The sequence below is a fragment of the Melopsittacus undulatus genome, chromosome 6 (genome assembly GCF_012275295.1).
Source record: "Melopsittacus undulatus isolate bMelUnd1 chromosome 6, bMelUnd1.mat.Z, whole genome shotgun sequence".
Classification (NCBI taxonomy): Eukaryota; Metazoa; Chordata; class Aves; order Psittaciformes; family Psittaculidae; genus Melopsittacus; species Melopsittacus undulatus.
The window spans coordinates 41,646,910-41,669,799 of NC_047532.1; the positions used below are offsets into that span (position 1 = coordinate 41,646,910).

The 22,890-nt window shown below is 45.5% G+C and overlaps 1 protein-coding gene across 2 annotated transcripts in view; it reads right to left on the reverse strand.

Annotated features, from left to right (window-relative positions):
* Positions 1–22,890, reverse strand: part of PLD1 (phospholipase D1) — a 66,212-nt gene that overhangs the window by 35,464 nt on the left and 7,858 nt on the right. For both annotated transcript variants that reach the window (XM_031047089.2, XM_031047090.2), the window contains exons 2-9: positions 13,445–13,630; positions 12,991–13,118; positions 12,561–12,706; positions 11,626–11,734; positions 9,998–10,063; positions 3,817–3,875; positions 3,252–3,344; positions 585–737 (exon numbers count right to left, since the gene is read on the reverse strand). In XM_031047089.2, coding sequence (XP_030902949.1) covers positions 585–737; positions 3,252–3,344; positions 3,817–3,875; positions 9,998–10,063; positions 11,626–11,734; positions 12,561–12,706; positions 12,991–13,118; positions 13,445–13,598 — 908 coding nt within the window. In that variant the 5' untranslated portion in view covers positions 13,599–13,630. The remainder of the gene's footprint in view (positions 1–584; positions 738–3,251; positions 3,345–3,816; positions 3,876–9,997; positions 10,064–11,625; positions 11,735–12,560; positions 12,707–12,990; positions 13,119–13,444; positions 13,631–22,890) is intronic.

Genomic DNA, 22,890 nt, shown 5'->3' on the forward strand with positions numbered 1-22,890 from the left:
CTGCAGGATTACACTGCCAAGCACAAAATACATAAAAACCAGATCAGATTTAAATTAACAGCATCATCTTAGCTCAGAGGACAGCTAGATCTAGCTAATGCTGTATTTTTGAAAAGATGAATTTATACTGTACGCTACCATAAAAATATTAAATATCACTTTATCCCAACTAGCACGTCTTTTGGGTAATACCCCAGCTGGGTTGTAGAACATATCCCTGCTTGAAGCATAAAAGGAACAGAGCACCTTGAAAATTATTGTACACAATTGCTGCAAAACAACACTGTGCAACTCAACAGGCACTGAACCCACAGCCCTGAGAAATAACCTTAAGAATGGACAAACAGCAGCTGAGGCTCCAAATGACTCATTAAGACATCGGAAATGATCTGCATTACAGCCTAAATCCCCAGCAGGTGTAAACACATCAGCAGTCGACCAGGCTCTGAGCCCTGCGGGAAGCTGAGCTGTACCATGTTAAGCAAGCACACCTTGTTAACCCCTCTTGGAGGGCAGCATCGATTCCTATTTAACAAAAGCCAAAGCAAACTGAAAAGGGCCTAAATAAAGTCCGTGTTTCTTACCTAGAGAGATTGTCGATCTGCAACCCGTATTTCGTTTCTGTTTCTTTCTGGCCTATCTTAATGTTGAATTCCTTATCCACCAGCAGGACAAATGAAATGGCCCCTGAGTCTGGCTTCATGTACAGCAGGAAAGAGTCCTTCACCACCAGCCACCTGTATGGGCACAGTAACCAGGTAACTTGTATTCAACGTGAGTCTTCAAAACACGAGCCATAAAAGAAGCCAAGTGCAAATAATTTATCAGGGAAAGGAAAGCATTCAACTAAATGGTAAAATTTCTTCCCAGGGGCTCCCTCAGTTTTCTAGAGCAGAAAAGTGCCTATTTTATGAACTTGGCTAATGAGTTTGAATTCAATAGAAGACTTTTAGAGTTATTTACATGATTCCTTTTCTACAGAAGTTTTTGAAAATACACATCTCCTTGTCTAACAAGAGCAGTGAGAACCTTCCTGCCCACAAACCTTCCAGTCAGGTAGCCAGCACAGAGCAAGGTGCAACAGGATTCCTCAACCCCAGGTCTTTATTCAGCTTGTACACTACCCAGAAGCTGACATTCCTAACACTAAGTATGATGTCAGGATCACTTTCACTCCTATCAGAAGATACAAAAAAGGCATTTTGGAAAGCTTTTATTGCCAAGCAACAGGCATCCTGTTACAAACACATGATGAGAGATGACCGGCAGGTTTTACGTAAGTACTATAGCCTGAAGGCAACTCTGCGAAAAAACCCACATTTTTTTACTGTGAATGGCATTTCTAATTTTTAATCCCCCTGCAGCATCACTGGGATAACTGGGCCCCTCTGCCCCACACAGGTTTCCACCAGCAGACCTTCACCTCATTCTTCTGCACACTCAGAAACACACAAAGCAACAGAAACGACCACAAAAATCTGTTCATTCTTGTATCTTTAGTAACAGCCTCAGCTCCCCATCTACCTCCAGATCCCATAGTTTCTGTTTTTTTCAGGGCCCTGAAAGAGTTATCCCAGCATCGCCTTCATTTGGTGCCAAAATACCTCCCCTCTCCCTAATTTGGCCCATAATTTCACCACGGGGTACATTTCCCCTTTCTGTTCCTCCTAGGCAGCTCTGCATGCAGAGAAGCCCCACCCATGCCCGTTCACAGCATCACCACACTGTCCTCCTCCACATCTCTTTCCACAGCCCCCATGGCCATAAACCACCCAACCTACTATAATAAGTGAAATGAATTTGGAGTATATAAAACCCAACGCCTGCAGCAAAGCTGTTGTGGGAAAAGGCTGGCTGCAGCCTGCCTCATGCTGAGGGGGGAGCTCTACTCCAGCTTGATGTGTCCTAAAATCCTTCACTTAAATAACCATATCTGGGAAATATTACTGTTATTTGCTTACTTATTGATGCATGCACTGTCCAGCCTGGCAGGCATTTGTTACCCCTCATGTTACTCTGCACACAATTCCACTCAAATACTTCTCCCATCCAATTTTTAGGCACTAAAGGAAAATTGACATCCATCCAAGCTAAATGTTAGTGTCCCTACTAAAGCTGGAGCTCTGCATAACATAGGGAAGAGTTAAATGAGGGGTATCACAAGGAATAGGCTGCTATTTCCATAAAAGAAAAAAAGAACTGGAGATAATTTAGTGACGTGACCTGAAAGAAGGTCACCTTTTCATCTCCTTGTGCACTCATTACAGAGATCTTCTGTAAAATGGCATTAAAGAATATTGGAGAGACTCTGAAGAAATAGGAACCTTTCTTCACAAGAATGCAAAACCATTTTGTTGGAAAACAGGATTTTTTTAGATAAAATTAATGAGAGCCCATTGTCGATGCTAAAATCCAAAGGTGGATAATGCTCAGGGAAGCTCTTACAGACCAAGAAATTGTTGCTCTAAGGTGGGTATGTGCTGTTTGGTTTTTTTTAAAAGGAAAGATTTGCCCAGGAAGGGCAAGCTCAGGAAGGTTCCCTTGTGAATTCTGGATGCTAGCTGGTAATGCACATACTCCTCCATAGCACACACCTCTCTGTACTGCAGCCCCTGGAGACACGGCGATCTAACACAGAAGGTAAACAGATGGGGACAATAAGTTACATCTGTCTGCAGCAAGAAGGGACATAGCAAGAAAACACCTGCAATTTAAGCACCTGCAGTAATAAGGAAGAGGCGACATACTTCATTCCAAGGTTAATTTCACCAAACCGAGCTCCTTGCTGCTACAGGTCACGTGTGGTTTAATCCAGCTACAAAGCAGTTCAAACAGTGTTTCAATTGATTTATTTTCCTTCAGTAAATTGAAGAGGGGAAGCTCAGAAAACCAGGCTGGAATCTGGCCAGGGTGGCATCACCAGCCACTTCCCCTCCTGAAGGCAGAGCCCCTGGGTGCTCCCACAGCAGGGAAAGCTGGGCACAGACTGAGGGATTTCTGCCAGCTCGAGGCTGTAGGAAATCCAGTTTTTCTATATGGCAGCTCCTCCTATTATCTCCAAAGCAGAACAAATCACCTCACTAACCTCCACACAGGAGGGTGAGGGGAGGACCCTTCCACCTGAAAGTCCATGGCTTTTGTAAAAAAGCAAAGGTCTCGCTCACAGACTTCCTGGGAGAAAAAGGCAAATGAGCATTTTCGTATGTCCGAGGATGACACAACATTGCCATCTTTGCCCCTTCCAGCAGTACCTTTTGGACCATCGGTAGCACATCCTCCCTTGGCCACAGCAGTTCAAGCCAGGTATGCGATGGCCCCCGGAGCGCTTCATGATGAACCCTTCTCTGTAAGAACAGAAACACAGTCAGGATGGGTAGCATGGCTCACCTGGAAATGCAGGGGTCTCTCAGATGCTTGCCGAACCCCCCAGCCTCCAAGCACAGGGATGGCTCCTGCTGCCTCTGTGCCATGCCCTGGAAGCTGGTGGAAGGGCAAAAATAACTCCCCAGAAGGAAATAATGCAGGTTTTAGAAATGCAGGGGCCTGTTTCATAGCACAAGCAGAAGAACAAGCAAGCTTACAGGTCACAGGGAGGGAAGGGGAGAAGCAAGCTGCAGCCCACGCCTCTCAGAGCAGTCAGCTCCCAAAGCCCTCTCTCAAAGTTGCAGCATTTTCTGTGTGATCAATAATTTTTTTTTCTATACAGATGGCAAAACATTCCCCAGTCAGCTTTTGGAAAGCTATTAATTTAAACAATATTCACTTATAAAGCCACATTCTTGGCGAATCATAATCCAAAGACAGAACTCAACTCACATGCCCTTTGGTCCCAGGTCATGGATGAATGACAGCTGGCTTACTCCGACAAACTCCATCTGGGGAAAGAGAAAGAAATTCTCCCATCTTTCATGCCCTGAAATCCACAAAACCCTTTGTTTCATCAAAGTGCTTGTTATAAAGACAAAACCTACAGAAGATCCTGAGCAAAAGTAACTTAAGCATCTTTAAGATGACCACGTAGCTTGGCTGGGATGGTTTGTTTGTTAATTTTAAACATGGTTTGGAGAACATGTTTCAAACAACCAGGACAATCAAGACCAAATGTATCACAGGGACCCACCAGTATCCTCCATCCTGGATCACTGGCTGAAACGAGGACTCAAGTTTGACACTCTTAAGGGGTCTTGTGTGAACTTGGCTGGCTGCCTGAATCCTCCCTTCAGTAACCTGCACAGGAAGGCTGGAAAGGGAATGAGCACATGTCCCCAGGGCTGGGAGCATCCTATTCCCTTCGAATCTCCTACCCCATGGACACACACCACATGGGGGTTCAGCCCCTCAACCCATGAACATCCTCCAAGATGCAGCAGGTCACTCCCACTCAGTACTGTACACGTGCCACTGCCCCATCTTGCCCCAAAAGCCAAAAACCCACAGGAAAGCCACAGTGGGTTAGTAGAACATGTTCATGTGCACTCTCCATGACTTCTACTGGTCTGCACAGATCTCCACAGTGGGCACAGCTGGGGGAACCTATGTTCTACACTATCAGCTTTACCAGCAAATTCCAGCAACCTGCCTCCTTGCGGCTCCTCCTGCTTCAGCAGAGATTGCAGAGGAATGTAACAACAGGCAAAGCCCATGAGAAAACACAGCACCATCACATTCACGTCTAAAAATAGGACACTATGGGATTTTGACCAAGGAGGCTTTTCTTGCACAGCAGGGCACTCCCAGCAGTCTGCTGGTTGCTAGCCCTGGGCCCCATTAGCAGGGAGAAATGCTTGCCTCAGGCATCCTGTGCAGGACTGTGTGGGAACAGCCTTGAGAAGGAGCTGCCTCACATGGCAGGGGCTTGTCTGCACCCAGGCACTTGTAATTTATTACTCATAAAATCGTCCAAGTGCAGAAAGGTGCTCAGGGCAGGGTGAGGGTAGGGGCTGCTCTCCCCTTTGGTCAGGCAGCAAGCCAGAGGGAACCCTCCAAACGTTTTGACAACAAAGCCTGCTGAGACCAAACTTCAGGATCCAACCCACACTCCCAACGGCAGCTGGGACATGAGACAGCCTTGGGGCCAGCCCTGCAACAGCTCAGGTGCAAGGAAGGGGCGGCCAAGGTGGCCACTGCCACCTGCCCCTTGGCAAACACACCTGAGGGACCCCATTGGAAAAATACAACTTTGCACAGGAATTACATGGGTGGACCCGTAAGTCTCAGGTATTTCCAAACACTAGGTTTAACAAAGAGTATCAGCAAACGTGGGGCAAGTCTATCCTGCAGTTATGGTGAGGCTGGCTCAGGATCCCTGCCCAAGACCATCACTTTTGTCCCCCAGAAGCAGCAGTAGGACAGAAGATCCTTCCTCCTCATGCTCTGCTGCTCCTGGAACCTTCCCAAACTTCTCACATCAATAAAGCTATGGAGAAGAACAAAAGACCTGTTGTTCTCCTCCAAGTAGCTCAAGGACATAAAATAGCCTCTATTCAGAAGAGGCAAATTTAATGCCCTAATTTTTGGGTGACTTCAGTCTGTTTTCAGAAAGTGGCTACGAGAAGTTATTCCATGCTTTTACCAACAATCTTGCTATCACCTTACCTATTACACTCTCTGGAAAAGCACCTAGTGTGACATAAAAACATTTCAGCTGTTTCTGCAGCGATGCTTGGGGATGGGGAACATCTGAAAACCCAGTGTATCCTCCAGGCTCTTATCAGAGGTCCCAAGTGGAGTCTCAGGCCAGTTCTTTGCCCAGGATCCCATTTTCATTTCTTCAGAAAATGGCTGGCATTCCCCACCAGACAAATCAGAGAACCAGACATCTGTCTCACAGTGGGCACACAAAAAACACCCGCATATGACTATCAAACCCCTTTGAAAACGCTGGCTGCAACCAGAAAGCTGGCAGCTGTTTGAGGAGCACTGCATGCAGAGAAGTAATTGTTCTCAAAGAGAAGAGAAAAAACAGGAGAAAAAATTACTCACAGAAAGAGAACTACAACTACATTAAAATGAAAAAGACTGTCTGGCAGAGAAGCAACCTGCTCTCCAGCCAAGGAGTCTGAAATGGCAAGGATGATGACAGGAGCCCATCCAACATGCTCATCAGGCAGCACCAATTAGAAGCGTTGGTTTGTAAAAGTACAAAACCACCCATAAATAAATTCCACCAGTTGGAAGGAAGAGTCCTCAGTTCAGTGGAACATATTTGATCAAACGATTTATTATTATTATTGCTTCATTAGCTATTTTTACTGTCACAGTGCCTTTCATCTGAGGTGCTCATCATTCACAGAACAACCAAGAGGGGAGTGCAGAGTGGCGAGGTGCTTTCATCTTCCTCACATCTGAATTCCTGCACTGCCCAGCTGCCTCCCTGGGGAGCTGGCATCCCACTCTGGTTTCAGAGCGATTGGCAGCAGAATATTTGAAGTATGAGATAAGGCCCAGAGAATGCAGCTTCAATGACATTTTCGTAGTAATAAAGATGATAATAATTATAAAACAGGCAGGAGTGATCAGCTGCAGAAAGACAAGCTATGAAAGGTGAAGAGCCAGCTGCAAGGTGCACAAGCCATGGTTTTAAACCATCCCTTTCCGCCAGCAATGTTGAGCATGCATGATCTGTGTAAGCAAGAATTGCACAGAGTATCTGTGTTTCAGGAAGAATCCAGCAGCTGTACGTTTAGTTTTCATTTTGACTCTTGCTTTTAAATCAGTGGGTTTAAAACCCCAGAGTTGCTTAGCACCTGTGGCTAGCAATAAAAAGGAATTACACTGCTCTTCAGAGCAATGCTGTTCAGCAGAAGATGCCAGCTATTCTGACACAAAAGAATTGGCTTACACTAAACACAAATTAAGAAAAATAAACATGCTAAAGTTCAAGGGCAATAACTAAAAATACAGAAGGGTTGGGTGGGGACCTTTGCAATGTCTGCAGATCCAAGTGCTATATCAGTGGCAAACCAGCAGCCACTCTCACATATCTGCACTGGTCTTACGCTGTGACTGCTTTCACCTAAGATGAGGTTACACTCACTAAAGCTCACGCAAAATGTTACAGACACGTACTCTTGTTCAACTGAATCTCATTTTTTATTTTGCTTGGGCATCTTTCAACTATTGCAGCTCACACCAAAAAATGTTACAAAATAAATTTTTATATGGAATACAATCAAGCCCACAGGCCCCCTTTTCAAATATTTTTGGGCTATAGTCACCCAGTTTCTATTTTCCAGAAAAAAAGCAGGGACAATGAACACACTGAGAATCCCAAATCTATTGTAACAGTAGCTGGCTTGAAGCACCTCAGCCCAGAAGTACTGTAAAAAGGTTTTGGAAAGCACTAGAAGACATGAGATTACATCATTAGTCACACAGCCAAAAGGAAAAATAAAAATTACATTATGAAGAGCTATGAAGTCTGATCACAAAATATAATGCATCTCCTAACTTATTTGTGAACTCCACACAAAATACTGTTACAACAAATTACAAGAAATAAATGAAGATGTGAGAAGGCTGTTAAAGCAAGGGGCACATGGTACATGTCTAAATGATGATGCTTCACTAGGTTCTATTTCCACAGCCTGCATGAGTGTCACCTAGAAAGATTAAAGATGTACAACCTCAATGATATCATGTGGTCACCGTGGACCTTACCCTGACCCTGTTGACGCAGGAGTCATGGACAACGCGGAGACGATCAATGTGATCAAGTGATTGCCAAAGTTTATTCAGATACAGTGCTCCTTTTATACCCTTACACCCTTAAGTTTCTTATGTAACAGCCTTGGATACTGAGCTCTAGTTGGTTAGTCTAGAGGTTACTACCATTTACAAAGTTAATGTTTATAACTTGTTATAATTGTGATTAAATACCTTACTCTAAAAATACAGTGGGAAACTACAACCTTGGCAGAGATCATTCTCTGCACGTTTTCAGTGGAAAATTACAGAGGCCTAACAAGACAACTGACCTTGTTTATGCCTGCCAAGAATCTTCTTACTTTACAGTAATAAGGCTCAGGGTATCGGGATCGCTCACAACGTGGCCTTGGCTCTTTAAGAATTCCCACATGACCCAACCAGGGACTTCAGGTCTGCAAAACTGCTATAAGCTCAACTCTCTCAGTGCGTGGCACATCCTTGAGGCAGTGTATAAAGTGATGATCCTCCCACTGACAAATAATACATTAACCACAAGTGCGAAATACAAGAATTTAAGAAGTGAATTAATTAAATGGTGCAGGTCAGATGTAAAAACATCTCCAAAGAGACATGATTGAACCAAGCAAGCTCTTCACAAGGACCAACGGTTACACACCAGACAGGTTGCAGCTTGCCGTTGCAACTCCCTATCTGACTTTACAAAGAATTTAGGATTTAAAAAAAATAAAACCAAAACCAAAAGCACCTTGGTGCACGGATTTGATGACAGGAACATATGGCAATCAAAATGTGCTCCAATATCAGGGCAGTCTCAGCATTTGTCAGCGTCCAGGCGAAAGACTTCTTAACCACAGGAAGAACAAAATGAGGGCTTTGCTCTAAGGAGAACAAATACAATTCCAAAGGAAATGCCAGAAATCTTCACTTTTGTCCCTAGTCTGAGAATGGTGGGGGTTGTTTCAGTGGTTTTTTTTTTAAGGTTTTTCTCCCTGTGCTTTCTTCCAGCATCGCCTGCAGGACCTGCCACACTTAGCAGCGCTGCTACCAGTAACAGCCAAGTCCTCACTGAACGCAGCCAAATCCAGTGAAAGCCAACAATAAACTGAGAATGTATGTGCAAAATGACATCTGTCTCTGGACCAGGAACAGAAGGGTGATTCAGCACAGGAGGGGAGCACCCCACAGCTGCCTGGGCAAGGCAGGACTGCCCATCTCCTTGCCTGGCCCCTGCTGAAGCAGCCTGCCTTTAATGAGAGCCTGGTCAGAGGATCATCCAAGTTCTTACACCGCAAAAACTCTCCAAAATCTCTGAAACAAGCAACTTGTGCCTCAGAGTGACAAGATGGATCCATACTACAAAATAACTCTCCCCCTCCTTGCATATGCTACTGATCAAAATTGCCAAGTTATCCCAATCTTGTCTTCAGAACAAAAGATTACTGTTTTCCACATGTAAATTAACATAGCACATGCTAGTTTACATGGGCTTAAGCTCCACACTGGGCTTAAGCTCCACAGCCTGTCCTCAGAGAAGCATTCTGTATGGGACACAGTTCCCCCACCCTGAGAATGAAGACTTCTTGCAATCCAAAGCACAACAGCCCAAAGCATGCCAGCCAACACTGGACAGACTCTTCGCCTCATGCAAGAGGCAGTGCTCAACAGACTGCAGTAAGAACACACACAGCTTTCCAGATACAAGCTGCCCAATATCTCTACGCAAGTGAAATCTGCAAAAGAGCAGAACAACCTACCAAACAACAACAGTCAAAGAGAAGAACTGGCTGCTACAGAAACCATAAACTCAGTCTACATTTCTGGCTTGTTTGAAAACCAAGTGTTCCCAGTTATCACTCCTTGCTCAGAAGTGTCACTAAGCTCTGCAGCTACTCAATGCATACATCAAGTTTTGCGGATAATACAAAAGACAGAGTAACACAGCCATTATGCAGCCGAGAAAAGGGGAAATAAATTATCATCTCAGGGAGATGTTACAGCTGTGGCTGATAGGTGAGGAATACTGAGGAAATATTCAAGGATGGCTTTCAAAGGAAATTTTTTTTTGCTTAAAATAGGCCTGAAGTTAGATTTGACATCTCTCCCTATTTCAAAAATACTATTCACTTAGGGAAATAAGCCAAATACCATCTCTCCCTTTGGAAGTGACAAACCACCTGCAGAGGTGAATGGGTATCACACTCAGCATTGCTGTGGTCCGGTTGTGGGATTCCCACAAGGAAAGGGGGGGGAAGGAACTTGAAAACTTTTTCTTCTGAAATCTATAAAGTGAATATTCTTTAGGCATTTAAACGAATTAACCTCTACTTACCGTTCCGTGGTAGTTCCTGTACATTGGCATTTTTAGGATCTTTGTCAAGTAGTCTTCCAGCTGTTTCTACAATTAAAACATTGAAACTTTACATAAGGAACAGGAATTTTCAAGAACAAAATCCCCACACGAACCAACTGTGGCATTAGGAAGCAATCAAGAAATCAGACACACTTTTCAGCTTGAATGTATAAATACATCATTTATGTGCTCATGGAAGATTATAGCTGAGCAGCATAAACGGTTTGATCACGGGTTGTTTACTGTTCACAGATCCATGTATATACCTTCCACCTTGGCACTGACAACTTTCTTGACTGAGCCTAAGTTTCAGAACAAGCTTAAATGCAAAATCAGACCCTGCTGTTTCTACCCACACGAATTAGCGTTGTGAGTAAACACAGCTTCAGATGCCTATTTGGTTAAGTAAATTTTGGTTAACCAAAGCACCAGGTTCAGGAGTGAAGAGCACAGTGACCATGCTGCCCTGTCCCAAAGCCACAGAGAGGGCAGTGGCTGGGCCACTGGTCGCTGGAGAGCCTGTCTTCCCCAACCAGGAGGGGACAAAAGAAGGAACCATTACAGGAGAGAGAACCTTTACTCATTCCCATAGTAACTGGACAAAGAAGAGATTAAGCTGTTTACCCAGGGGAAACTGAGCAGAGTCCTACAGGATACAAAGCAAACAGAAAGAAAAAATGCCATTGAGATCTTCGTCCTTTTCAATGCTAGCATCACAACACTGAGATATCCAGCTGGTATAAACAGTGTAAACACCCTCATGGTGCAAGTTGTGGGATTCCCACAGGGAAATCAATGGGGGGGAGGGATCTTTAAAGCATTTTTTCTTCCTCTTTTAAACTAACACCTCTCTCCTGAAGCTTCCCACACAGCTGCACAGCAGGGAGGGTTATCTGCACTGCACACCCACAAGACAACCCTTTGGGACTTGAGGCTTCAGCGCAGAAAGCCCAGAGAGGGAGTGATGAGCAGAAAGAGAGCGATAAGCACCGGGTGAACAAACAGGGGATTATTGTACAGGCTCTTCCTTTCTTTTTTCTGTTTTTTAGCTTTTCCCCTCTCCAAACAGCAAAGCTGCAATGAAGAGGTAGGAAGACATCCACCCTCTTCATAGAAGGGCCCATCTGCTAACATCTGATGAAGTTACATAGAACACGTGTGCCTCGGCTAAAATTACCCACTTCAGCATCAAAAGCCTGACTGTCATCTCCTCTTTCAGAGGGGGACAGGACTGAAATCTCTCAGATTTTGATGGCCGAGGGGCTGTCTCCATCACGCAACTTGACTCTGAACTGCCTTTTCTATCTTTAAATCAGAACAGGTGGGAGAAGGGAAACCAACATTCTCAGCATCGTGGTTTTCCTCAACTGCAGAGGAAAACTGTGTCCATATGAACCCTGGGAGCAGCATCTTCCTCTCTGCATGGAGGAGGATTTGGCATTCTGGACTTGTCAAAGCTGAAGTTTGTCAAGCCAAAGACTTGAATGGTAATAAAACAAGGGCTTTGGTAGTGCGCAGCTTTACAAAAAACCTGCCTGTCACCTCTGCATCTCAGAAGTTTTCCCAGTGCGTTGCTCTGGCCCCTGCACATGGTGCCAGGTGCTTACCCTCCTGCTGGAAAAGTGCTCTTCCCGCACCGTGCTCTCTGCTGTGTGGGGCAGACTTGGCATCTGCCTCGGTTCTCCCCTTTTGATGGATTGTCTTCTCACCGTGTGACTGGAAGGAAAAGAAACCCCAACAAGTCTGAGCGCTGCGTGTGTGCACCTCAATATGTAACCATTCTCCTGCAATGCTTTCATTTTTCTTACCCATGCTCTTAAAAACTGAGGTGGGAGGGCAAGAAAGCAGGAAAAAGAAAAGCAAGAATGGATTAATTTGAGAAGCCAGGGTGCTCCAACTGGCTCACAAACAGAAATACAACACAAGTATCACAGTTTGATTTTTGAGGATCCCCTTTAGCCCTTATAAGGAAAGGGAGCCTAAACCCTACTTTTAGGGTACTATGTTCCCCCAGCCTTTAACACCTCATAATTTTATCTGTCTTGATATCATCTCCTCATATTTCACCACATCAGAAGGCTCTTGCTGACCTACACCAATTTCTTTTTCCTGTAATACTTCCAGCTACCTTGAGCACCAAGACCAGCCCTGGTATGGCTGACCATCCTTACCAGAGACCCCTGCACGTCCCACATCCACCCCATGCTGGCAGAGAGCCACAGTACACCAACAGTTTTCATTAGCACAACCCTTCTTCAGGTTCAAAGCAAATTCAGCTCTAAAGCTGATGGTCTGGGACCCAGCATGCTTTCTGCAGAAGGCAGAGGGATACCTGCATCACTTAGATTATAGCTGCTAAACAGGCAGAAATTAAATGTCTTTATTATAGCTGCTACATATTTGTACAGACTGAATTCTCCTGCCCTGTCCTCCTTATAACAAAGTAAATGGGATCAGTGAAGCCAAAGCTATAAGCTATTGAAAGAGAAAAGAAGATCACATCTCCCCAAAGCTAACCACATCCAAAGGGCTCCACACTCACCTCCTGGTTGGGATAGGGATGTGCACGAAGGCTTTGTACCTCAGCAGCTCCCTGTGAAACTCCTGGAAGTGCTTGAACTTCCTTTTCACCTGCCAGGTGAACTCTCCATGGGTCAGCTCGATGGTGTAAACATTGGGGCTTGGTACCTGCAGGGGAGAACCCCACCACAGGAGATGCAGCTTTGAAATAAGTAATCTTCCTGCAGCTGCTCATCTAAAGAGCCCTCATTCATTTCTACTTAAGGATCACTGTCTCACCATTTCTTGTTCTGCTTCATTAGGTTTTATAAACAGATAGGTAACCTTCTCTCTTAAGGGCTTTCTGAGACACAACCATTCCTGCTTCTTCAGCCCATGACCAAGCACATGCAAAATTAACCCACAAACAGCATTTTAATATAATTCTGCAGAAATCAAATTGAATTGCTGACCTTCTTTGTGGAAGTAAAGCGTTCCACTTCTGACACACGCACTCGAACGGGGCATCCCGTGAGGTATGTCTGCGTGCCCGGCTCTTTGAACCCATGGGTGTGATAGATGGCAGAGAAAGGAATATACACTGGAAGGAACACAAACCCCATTAGTTCAATAGCCTTGTAATGGTCAAGGAGGCCATGAAATCCAGCAGATAGCTGCAATGTTTTAACAGGGGAGCATTTACACAGCAACATCAATTCCACTAAAATATACCCAGTTTTATTTAACAGCTTAAAGACAAGCTTTCACAGAGGGGACTTGACTTGAAGAGCTGAGGTGTGAAAAGTAATGCCTCGTGGTCCTAGAGCAGGGTCAATGGTTGGTAAAGCCACTGAGGTATGCTATCTATTGACAGATACAGTATATCCAGGCAGGATGGGAGGTGAGAACACACAGGCATCAACTCACCGGTGCCTTTTGGGTCATTTAGCACTTCTGATTCAACCTCCTCCCCATCCAAGTGGAGGTCCCTGGTGTCCAGGCTCTCAATGATGTTGCTCATGTCTGCAGCGACTTTCTTCAGTGTCGATGTAGCTGCATGGCTTTCAGCTCTCAGTGACATCTCAGGGACTGGTGCACTGGAGCCACGGGGCACTGGGGAGGAGAAAGAGGCAAGCCTGTCATCACTCCCTCTCCAACACCTTAGCACAGCAGGGCCAAAGGAAAACCCTGGCAGTACATGGCCCTGTCTTCCCTCCAGACTCTTTACCCTCATTCATCCCAATTATCCCCATCCAACACACCAGGTACAAAACACCCAGCCCTGCAGCTACAGAAAACCACTGCACAGAGCATTGAAAAAACACAGGTAGATTCAGGCTACAAGAGAGAATTTCCTCCAGTGCCAGTGACCACAGGACTCACAGTCCATTTGCACTTTGAAATGCAAAATACGCAATATTTCACTTCCCAGCTACAAAAGAAAAAAAAATGCAAGGGCTTAGTTGTGGCTTGGGAATACCTTCACGTATTGATTTCAAAGAGAAGCTTTTACAGCAACTCACCTGACCATCTCAGCTAGCTGTGCAATAATGACAATTCACCAGAAAAAGCACAAACCATAATAATGCCTGGCCAAATCCTAGACTTAATCCACATGACATTGTGTTTGCCAGGTTAAGCTGCACAGAGGAAAAGCTCGCTTAGAAAATCAGTAGTTGTTTTTTTGTGATTGAACTAGTGATATGAATGCCTGGCATTATTGAGATTTCCTCTGTTTCTATGCATCTGACACAATTGCCCATGATATCTGTATGCCTTATGCTTTCCCACGCTCCATTCTCTCAGCAGGCTCAAAAGTCACAGCCATGAAGGCTCCTGTGAGGGGAGCAGAGCAGGGTCAGGGGCATCCAGATGCTCACAGAAAGCCTAAGAGCAACACAGGTGGGCACTGCAGCTCACCCTTGTGCTCACGCCTCCAAGAGACCCCCAGGAAGCTCACCCCCCATACACAGCACAGGTGTCTGCAGGGGACCAGCCCACCCACCTTTCATGATGGGGACAGTGGGCAGTGTGAAGGCTGTAGCCTGCTCAGGGCAGTCAGGCAGTGACAGCTGGAGGTGTTTGGGCACTGATGACTACAGCACTTCCCACCTTCATCCCCACCCACCCATGCCTGGGGCCTGACTCAGGACAACAACAGGGAAGGAATGAAAGGGGAAAAAAAAAAAGAAGAAAAAAATAAACCCCAAACACGCTATCAAGACATGAGGCATGTCCACTAACACTGGTGCAAGTTCCCAGTGCTTGTGAGGATTTCCAAAGCAGCTTCCTCCTCCTCCAGGCTCTGCAACTTGCCATGCGGCTGCAGACCCAGCTGCTGGTCCTGCACACAGCCAAGCTCCAGCTCCTGGACACCTCCGTGATAAAAAGTCCCTTCAATCTTTGCTCTGCTCTGCAATAAACATCACAGCCACACTGAAAAATGTGGATGGGACAAACAAGCAATGCTTCACAGAAGCCAATATAGGATGCCCAAATGTAAGGACACCCATTTTTACTTGTGGAAGCTCATATTGTGTAAAAGGATGATTAAAAATGAAAAAAAGTGTGACATTTCTGATGTTAAATTCTGCAGAGAAGACTATGCAATTATTCTTGAGTGAGCTCCACAGAAAGAGCTGGATATGCTGTAATTTGGAAATAATGTAACATTTTAATAATTCATATGTTTAGTTGCTTTGAAAGAACATTCTTTATTATGGTTTCCTCTTGAAACAAGCACATAATTTATAACTACATATGGCTGATATCATGTAAGCTCAGAAACATGTTAAAATGAGCTGTCTTCACAAAAAAAATCATTTGCATATAGACTTGAATGAAAAAAAATTGGGTCAATCTCTCCTTATTATACCCAAGCAAATGCAGAAACGCAGCTTCACCTTGGCAGTGAGGGCTCTGAGGGGGTTGGTGGCTCCGTCACCTTCCACAGATGGCTGGGAATGCCACTGCAGCACAGGTGGCTTTAGGACCAGACTGGGGCTCGCTGAGCTGGCATGTCACTTGACAAGATCTGCCTGAACAACTCACATGTGTGCTCCCAGGTACCTCATTCCTCTTCTGTCTGGGGAGAGCAAGAAGGGAATTTGTGTTCATCCTTGCAGGTGGAGCTGTACTGAAACATGGGACGAAGAAGGCACTGATGCCACCCAGCTTGCACAGCCTCCCTGCAGCAGGAATTTGTCACTAGCATTGCCCCACACTGCCCTCGCCGCAGCTGGATGGAAAGCCAGTTCTCACTGTCAGAAGCTTTACACTTTACCTGTTACTAACAACATACTGCAGGGAACGTTTATTACTCGGAGCACACAAGGTACATTTTTATTTTCTGCTAGCAGTGAAGTCATTCCACCAGATATAGACTGGCCCTGGGTGGCTGATTTTCTCCCTGCAAAGCAGGCACACATGCACAGCATTCCCAGGAGAGAGGCCATGCTATCAGGCCTCCCAGATAACCCCAGGAGTGGTAGGGGAGAGCCCTGCATGCCAGGCAGCAGCACTTCCCCACTCTGCACCTATTTTATTTCCCACTCCACACTAAGAATTTTATGGCCATCTAGATGAAAATAAAGCAGCATCTTGCTTTGTATTTCTTAAGTGCACATTCACGTTCAGAAACAAAACAGAGTTTGGTTATTTTAGGCTGAAGGGATGCTCTTGCTTCATGGAAACTTAATGTGCTTTCCAGAAGAAAAGGTAAAGAGAACACAAACCCAAATACACTTTGTACATGCCGTGCCAGCAATTACACTTGAAGAAAACCTGCAGGTAAATACCACAGCAACAGGGCTGGGGGAACAGCATGTGGACAGGAGCCAACACGGACAGGATGTGCATCCTCCCTCCTCCTCCTCCCCTTTGTGCCAGGTACAGCCAGGCTCTTCTTGTCAGACTAATTGGCGCAGTCACTTAATGGATAAACAATTAACCAGTGTATGCAACGATTATTTGCTGAGGATCACAGCAGTGCTGCATAACTGAGGGCTTTCTTAATTATTCTTTTAAAAGCTGTTTTCACAGCTGCCACAGACAAGTCGTGGGATAAAGCAGAGTCCAAACTCAGTTGGACCCAATTCAGACCCAGCAACAACATTCCCCCTGCCAAGATTCAAGCCAGATAATGGCCTCAAGAGGGAAAATGTGACTTGCCTCCAGCCCTGCCAAAAGCCCCACAAATCCAGGCAGCAACTGAGCTCCCCCGTCACAGCCGGCCGCTGCAGAGCCAGAAGGCATGGGGCAAACCCAGCCCTGGGTAGGGAGTGCAGCAGAGGGGTCAGACGGAAGGATGTGACACACTATGTCCCCTGAAAGGTTCTGCAAATTGCTTTATATGGCCCTGCTCAGTAAGAGCTATTTAACCTCTTGGCCAGAGTTTCCATGAGGACACTGCATTCCCATAGGCAAGCTGAGGAATGTATCCGGGTTAATGTGCAACAGGCTGGATGCAAACACACACCAAGCACAGTTATTCATTATTAAACTGCAAAATTGATGTGTCAAGGAGGCCCTGTCTATCCAGCGCCACTCATCGTCTGCACTAATGATGGACTAGAGAATGGGCTTATAAAACTTGCTGATATTGTCAGCTTTGGAGGCTGCAATTATGCAAAGGACAGAGAGATCACACACGATACTGGCAAATTGTAAGAGGGTGGAAATAATAGGGTGAAATATATTAGAAACATTTGCTACATTTCAGTATTTGGCTGTTGCCATCCAGGAGTTCAAATAAGCAGCAGACAAAAGCAAAACCTGTGCCAAGATGCACAAACAGGGCTACTGCAAGCCAAAAAGGAAGATGGTGCAGAAGAGAGGAAGAGTCAGATCTAAAGCACTTGACCTGTAAGAACATAATGGCATGACTGAGAAGGAAAAGACCTGGATAAAACATGACAGCAGTCCTCAAGCCCTCTGTGAGCAAGGTAGAGAAGAGATAATTGCTCTGAATTACAGGTTCAAAGCAGAGACTAGGGACAAAAACCCCATCTAATGGTAAAGGCATGGCACTGTCCAAGGAGAGGTTTGCAGAGTCTCCAGGGCTGGAGGTCTCTAAGGGCAGGCTGCCCCTATTGACATTCCCAGGGCAGGGGAGGTGGAACATCCAACTCAGTTCCCTTCAGCACCCACATTCCCAAACCTGCTGCCTAGGCAGCCAGGAACTGCCTCAGTAACCTGCATATTAACAGAGGGAAGGCGCTGCTCCAGTTTTATCTGGCTCAAACTCTCTCTGGGCAAAAGCAACAAGGAGAAAAAAAAAAACCAATGGAAAAAAAATAGTAATCTGTAAAGAACAGCTTTGGAAAAATGAACAAATGAGGAAAATGAGAGATGGTAAAAAACAAAAGAGGAAAGAACCTTACTAAAACCCCTACAAACTCTGCTTGACACTACCTTTGTCTAGCCTGGTTTTCAGATCAATTACTTCCTCTTCCAAGCATAATTTAACCTCTCTGCCTCCCTTCACGGGGCTGTTCCCACAGCACATGGGCCTCAAGCCTCTTGAGCTAGCAGAATACATACATTGGGAATAATGACTAATACTTAAGGAAAACAACAATAAGAAAACAAAATTATCTGTATTAATCCCTGAGCTCCTGTGACTGTATTGCAAACCCCTAGCTCAATCCTGCAACTATACAAGCCTGATAGCTCTTTTTGTTATTTGGCATTTGGTTATGCTTTAACCCCCAGTTTTTACTTAGGGGATCATATAACTATCTCAGCCTTCACTAAAGGAACAGTGGTTTTACACTTGTTGCACAGGAAAATAAAACCATAGCTTCAAAGACATGGAAACTGGAAGGCAAAAAGAAAAAAAAGCAAGTTTTAGTAAATATTCACGAACAATTCTGTGTGTTGAAGACATTCAAGTCCTGATGTGAAAATATATGCAGTTGGTAATAGCATAGACTACTTAAAGTTTGGTCAGCCTAATTATCTTACATGTATGGTGGCAGATCTGCAACAAACTCAGATAATTGCTGCTCTTTAATGAGGTTATGACGCTGACGAGCACCACGCAGAGCTATGAAACCACGAAAGCCTTCATTTGGGAAAGAAGGGGGGAGGGAAAAGAAAACACATCCAGTAAAACTAGGCAACTCCTGCTAATGCCTCCCAGGGTTTGACACTACATCAACTCCCATCCCCATAGTGAGAAACATTCTAATCCCTGAAAATTAGCCTCATTCCAGTTCCCATGACATCTCTCCCAGTACAGTGACCTTTTGGCAAGGGCTGTGACAAGCGACCTCCATTCCCATACTTGGTTTTGTCCTGCAGGCAGTGCCAGTGGCTGTACCCATGCAAGCCTTCCTGGCTGCATGAGCAAAACATGTGGGCTCAGGCTAAAACAGGGCAATGAGATGGTGTTATTAAAAAGGGGAAAACTGAACCAAAACAAAATCCAAACAACTCGAGCCATTAATTTCCCCTCTCCTCCTGCTGCTGCAGGGAGCCCGAGTGGCATACAGGCAGTGAGGGCCCAGAAGAGATGCTAAGGAAATCCTACACACAATGCCCACAACAGCTGTTTGCCCTGCCTGGTAGTGACATGTCTTTTCCATATAACCATTTCCTATTTCATTACATTTTAATACTAAAATTAGCTTTGGACACTCCTGCATAGAGAAATACTCTGGACTGACAAGAGTCCTTTATGAGGAATTATTTGCTTCCCCCAGGAGGAGACAGGCCTGTCATCACCCCCAGATTTACTCCCTGGCACGCCTTCCTTCCACAGTCCTGGGAAGGTGTCAGACATCCACTGAGCACTCAGGAAATGTCCCTCAGGCTCAGGGTCCCCACCAGAACCTGCAAAGAGGGTCTTGCTTATCCAGCCCAAGGAAACCACATATGCACAAAGCACACACACACTGATTTAGTTTTTTAGTATACCCTCCCCTACTACCTAATCAAATTCCACGGGCTCTTGTAGGTAGCATGCTACATTTCTTAAGTAGGTAAAAAATAGTAGGGGTTCAAAAATGCTCAGCAATGACTTAACCCTCCTCTCAGGTTCAGTACATGGAAGTCATATAGCCAGGTGAGCAAGTGGCCAGCAAGGCACATGGAGACACCTCCTGAAAAGCTGCCCTTCTGGATGCTCATACTACAGGGACAGAGCAAGAAGATTAGAGTTTATTTTTAAAACACATAAACCAACCTGTGAATAAGAACCAAAGCACTGCACCCACCCTGGAAAGAGAGGGAACTGGAGAACAGAAATGTGACGTTTATTGCTGATTGGGACTCACATTCAGACATCATCCTGACCTCATTTGCTTATCTTTGGCCCAATTCTGATAAAACAAAAATTTTTCAAAACACTGTTTCCAGCTCACAGAGCTCCTACATTTAATAGCAATACCTCTAAAAGCAGGAACCAATTTGCACTTCCCAGTAACAACTTCAGCACAGTTCCCTGGTTCCACTTCATTGATTTCCATAGTCCTTTCCACGTGAGGTTTACTGCCAAGCCACCAGCTTACCTGGAGGAAAAACTAAGTCATGGGAATCCATACAGCTTGTTTTCACCAGGTGACAAGATGCTTCAAGACTGGGATGACTGGAAACAAGTGGCAAGACTATAGAAGTCCCTGCTGCGATATCACTAACAGGGTATAGCTTCTCCTGCCCCTGTACTGGGTTCTGCAGCATCCATCCCATAGCATTTGTACTAGAGAAAAGACAACAAAGAACCACCCAGGCAGGTCAAGGAAAACTATGAGGTAAGGCCCTGGTCATCGTGGCAGGCAGCACGATGGTGTGTGGTGACTAACCCACTGCTGTAGTCAGAAAACCCCTCTGTGCAGCATTTTTCCCCACACCCAGGACCAGCCTGAGCATCATTAGCTTCCCAAGGACTCTCATTATTTGCTTTACAGAACAGTAAAATGAAAACATAAACATCCACAGATGAGCAGTGGCTGCTGATCTCATGCTGACATGCTGGTTGCTCTTGCTTCTGTTCCCCTAGCACAGGGCTCCTGCTCCCCCCTGCCCAGCAGGGCACTCGGAGCACAGGCGCTGCTCCTCAGGCTTCCACTGAAGCACAGCCTCCTGCTGGAAATCAATCATTAGGTATTTATCAGCGATTAATGGCAGCCCTTCACGTACTTACTCATTGCCACGTTTTGGATTCCTTGGGCATGGACAAGAGTGCTGAGCATCCTTTGGGTAGCTGCACTCAACCTCTGGATCACCATGAACCTCCATTGTCTGATGTGGGCATGGCACACACTGCACACCTAACTAAGCTCAGGAGCACTGTGCATAACAGCCTTGAAAGCCAGAGCAGGAGAAGCCCACAGCCTCCAGCACCTGATTATCTAACCACAGACCTGCTATCACTGTAGCTGCAGATGGGCAAAGGGAACTGTGTGACATCACCTTGGATACCAGCAATATCTCGGCAGGCCCAAACTGCGCAGAGATGGTACAGGGAACAGCCAAGGGAATCCTGGGCTGAGGGAAAAGAGGGACTGGGAAAAGTACCTGCTTCAAAGAGCACAGACAGTAGGAAGGTGAAAGGATGCAGCATTTCAGAGCACTGAGACACACACAGAGCTTGGCACTAGGAAGGATCATGAAAGCTTTATAGAAAAAACAAACCCAAAAGCAAGGAGCTTCCCAGAGCAATAGCATAATGGAAAGTAACCATCTCCACAACAATCAGAGGTGATAAGGACCACTGCAGTGCTCAAGGGATGGTAAGCATTGCTGCTGCTCTTATATATAGATGAACACATCATATACATAAATACAAGACATATTTTCATGATCTAAACGTATAGACGTCTACAAGGCTAATGTCCTGTACGTCACTCAACACTATTCTGGTATGTCCCAGTGCCACGTCTGCTCCAGCAGCCACCACCTTGTGCCAAGCCACATTTCTGCAGGGAATTTCAGTGGTGCAGAGCCAAGTAGGCACACTGGAAGGCAGCCCAGCACCTCCATGCCACAACTGATAAATGCAAACACAGTTCTTCACATTACTCCTGCCAGCCAAGCTAAACTGGGGAAAGCACTGCAGCCTGTGCTCAGGAAGAGATCTGGGACGCTGCAATATGGTCTCTTAGCCACTTCCCTCAGCCATGCTCCCAGCACAGGCACTTGCTCCCACCAGGAGCTGCTCTATATGAAGGCAGAGAGCACAGCTTCCTGTCAGGAGGTGACTATCCCCACTCCAGTGGCAACCTTGCTGCTAATTGCCAAACTTTCATTAAGTGGGAACGTGATTTTAATCTTCTCCTCCTGCTGTTAAAAACCACATGCAAAAGTACATGAAGATACTAAACGTTTGTCGACCTTTTTGTGATTTAGTAAAAGAAATTTCTGCAGGTATCACAGCAACAAGGACTGAGCAGATTGAGACCATGTATTTTTACTAATAATTGATTGCTTCAATAAAATGCTGTTTCCATTGTCTTGATTTTTTTGTTTGTTTCAGTGGAACTCTTGAAACACTTTACATTGCAAAAAACAGTTGGCATGAGCAGGCGTTTTATGATGGAGCGGGAAGGTAGTGCCATAGTGCAGGACTCAGAGTGTTCCCGTATGAGGAGCGGCAGCCAAGTCCAGATCCTGGGTCCATGTGTGTGTTTGCATGGTGCCATCCCATGCTGACGCTTCCCGGTAGCATGAATCACCCCTGCCACCGCACTCACTGAACATTAACCTTTGCCAGGCTTTGCTTACTGCGTATGCAGCATGCCAGGGATGTACTCGGGTAAACCCGAAGCACGTGCTGAATGTCAGGTTCATGGAAGTGAGAGGAGCTGTGACACCATGGGGACACCACGCATCTCCAGCCATCCCAGCCCTGAAACACTTCCATACCCTATTTGCACACCTGAATTTACACCTTTCTAAACTGAAGCTCCCTATATGATTTTTTCCTTTTTTTTTAAGCAATGCTTTCAAATATATTTTCTGCATTCTGGCTAATAAACTCCACAAGAATCTGATGTCTCCCTCCTTGGCTGACTTCCAGTCTACCCCTAAAACTACAGCTCTCAATGCCCTCGCCTCCCACCGTTGAGCTGAGACACCCAGCATCACATGCTCATTGTACAGTAAGGCATCATGCCCAAACAGGCAGCAACAACACATGCCAGAGATGACAGGCGGGTGCATGCCTACTACTGTTGTGCATTTCCAAAAGCAGCTGTTTACCTGCAGCCATGGTCAACAGCAAGCACTGACATGGGCAAATATCAGCCCTCAGCCACCCCTTCACACACAGAAATCTCCATCTGTGGATCTAGGATAACATTAAGGCCTTCCAGAGGCCTGTGTTTTCCTTCTCCCTGGCCAGCTACAACAAATACTTGAGAACTTCTAGTCTG